The sequence below is a fragment of the Henckelia pumila genome, chromosome 1, assembly GCF_033568475.1.
Source record: "Henckelia pumila isolate YLH828 chromosome 1, ASM3356847v2, whole genome shotgun sequence".
Taxonomy (NCBI): Eukaryota; Viridiplantae; Streptophyta; class Magnoliopsida; order Lamiales; family Gesneriaceae; genus Henckelia; species Henckelia pumila.
This window is the reverse complement of record NC_133120.1, coordinates 104325400-104326825: the sequence shown is the minus strand read 5'-3', so window position 1 is coordinate 104326825 and position 1426 is coordinate 104325400. Positions and strand designations below refer to the sequence as shown.

The 1426-nt window shown below is 38.1% G+C and overlaps 1 protein-coding gene across 1 annotated transcript; it reads right to left on the bottom strand.

Annotated features, from left to right (window-relative positions):
• Positions 1–326: 326 nt before the first annotated feature.
• On the bottom strand, positions 327–1046 carry LOC140871288 (glutathione S-transferase T3-like). The gene has a single exon (XM_073273732.1). The coding sequence runs from the start codon at positions 1044–1046 to the stop codon at positions 327–329; it is 720 nt and encodes a 239-aa protein (XP_073129833.1).
• Between the last annotated feature and the right edge of the window lie 380 nt (positions 1047–1426).

The following is a 1426-nucleotide window of genomic DNA, read 5'->3' as shown; positions in this document are numbered from 1 at the left end:
ATTATTCAATAAAAAAATTCTCTCTAGAATTTTATCAAAGCTTTTGCTTTACCCAAAATCAAACTTATCAAAGTTTCATAGCTTTGTGGTGTTTGTCAATCAATTTTCAATTGGGTTGTCAAAGACAGGTTCCTTTGAAGGTCTAATTGAATCTTTGATTGTTTCTATCGTGAATTCTCTGTTGCTAGTTACAGGTTCAACTAGAGGTGGAGATTCCAAAGTCTGTTACTTGTTTCAAAGTCGGGACAAAATCTTTGAATTCTTTTGTTATAGAATTGAGGTGCGATTCGTTGAAATCGTGTTGCCTTTCATACATAAGATTCATATCAATTGGAGAAGGAAGTTTTTGCCTTAATCTCCTCAACTTCACGTTGTTTTTGTTTCAGATCGACTTTAGACTTCTTTACGTTTGTGTACTCATTGAACTTTGAAAAAATACTGTCATAGTTTACTGTCAGATCCTCCATGGTCGATTTGACTTTGTCTTTTCCCTTTATTTTTGCTGTTTTCCTACCCATTGGACGAGTATCTTCGTCATCTATGTCTATGCTCACATTTTGGTTGGAAGATGTGTTGCTTGCTCCTGACTCAGAGTTCCTCGTCTTCTTTGTGGCCACAAAGTGATCATCGGATTGTGGAGTAAACATTGGACGATCTTTAACAATTCTCCACACATGCTCGAGGTTGAACGCAACACCATTGTTTTCTTCGCGATATTTTTCATACGCAAACCTCAATATGTCTTCGTCACTGTGACCACTGCAATATAAACTGTAAATATTATTGTAATTTGCGTTGAATCGATTTATCTTCTTCTGGATTGTGGTGTGCCAATGTGACCGTATAACATTAGCTTTTCTGATGTTTGAACCTGCAGGAAGATTGTCATTGTAGTAGCTTGCGACACATCCCCAAAATGCATCTGCCTTCTGGTCATTGCCGATTATTGTATCATCGCTAATTGTGACAAAACTTCTCGCCAAGATCTCATCTTCAACCTTTGTCCAATTCGAACGCTTTCTCGTACACTCAGCATCCGGAACCATTTTTTTCAAAATTCACCACCTCGATTGGGGATTCACGATCGGAAAGTTGAGTCTTTGGGACAAAAGTCAGAGTTGTAGGTTCAGTCGGCATCGAATATGAAAAATGCGTACTAGTTGTGTATGGGGTACCAAAGCCTTGAAGAACCGGCGGTGTGAATTGTGGATGACTCATGTGTTGTAAATATTCGGCTGAAGGCGGTTGTTGTGGACCTCTGGGGGTATAATTCGGATGGCTCATAAAATTTCAAAATCCTTGGAAATTTTGAAGATTTTGTGGAGGAAACTACATATTTGGAATGGATGTGGATATTGATGAGTTTGTGAAATTTGTGGATTTTGGGAAGATGAATTTTCTTGCGAGTTTTGTGTAGAATTCAACA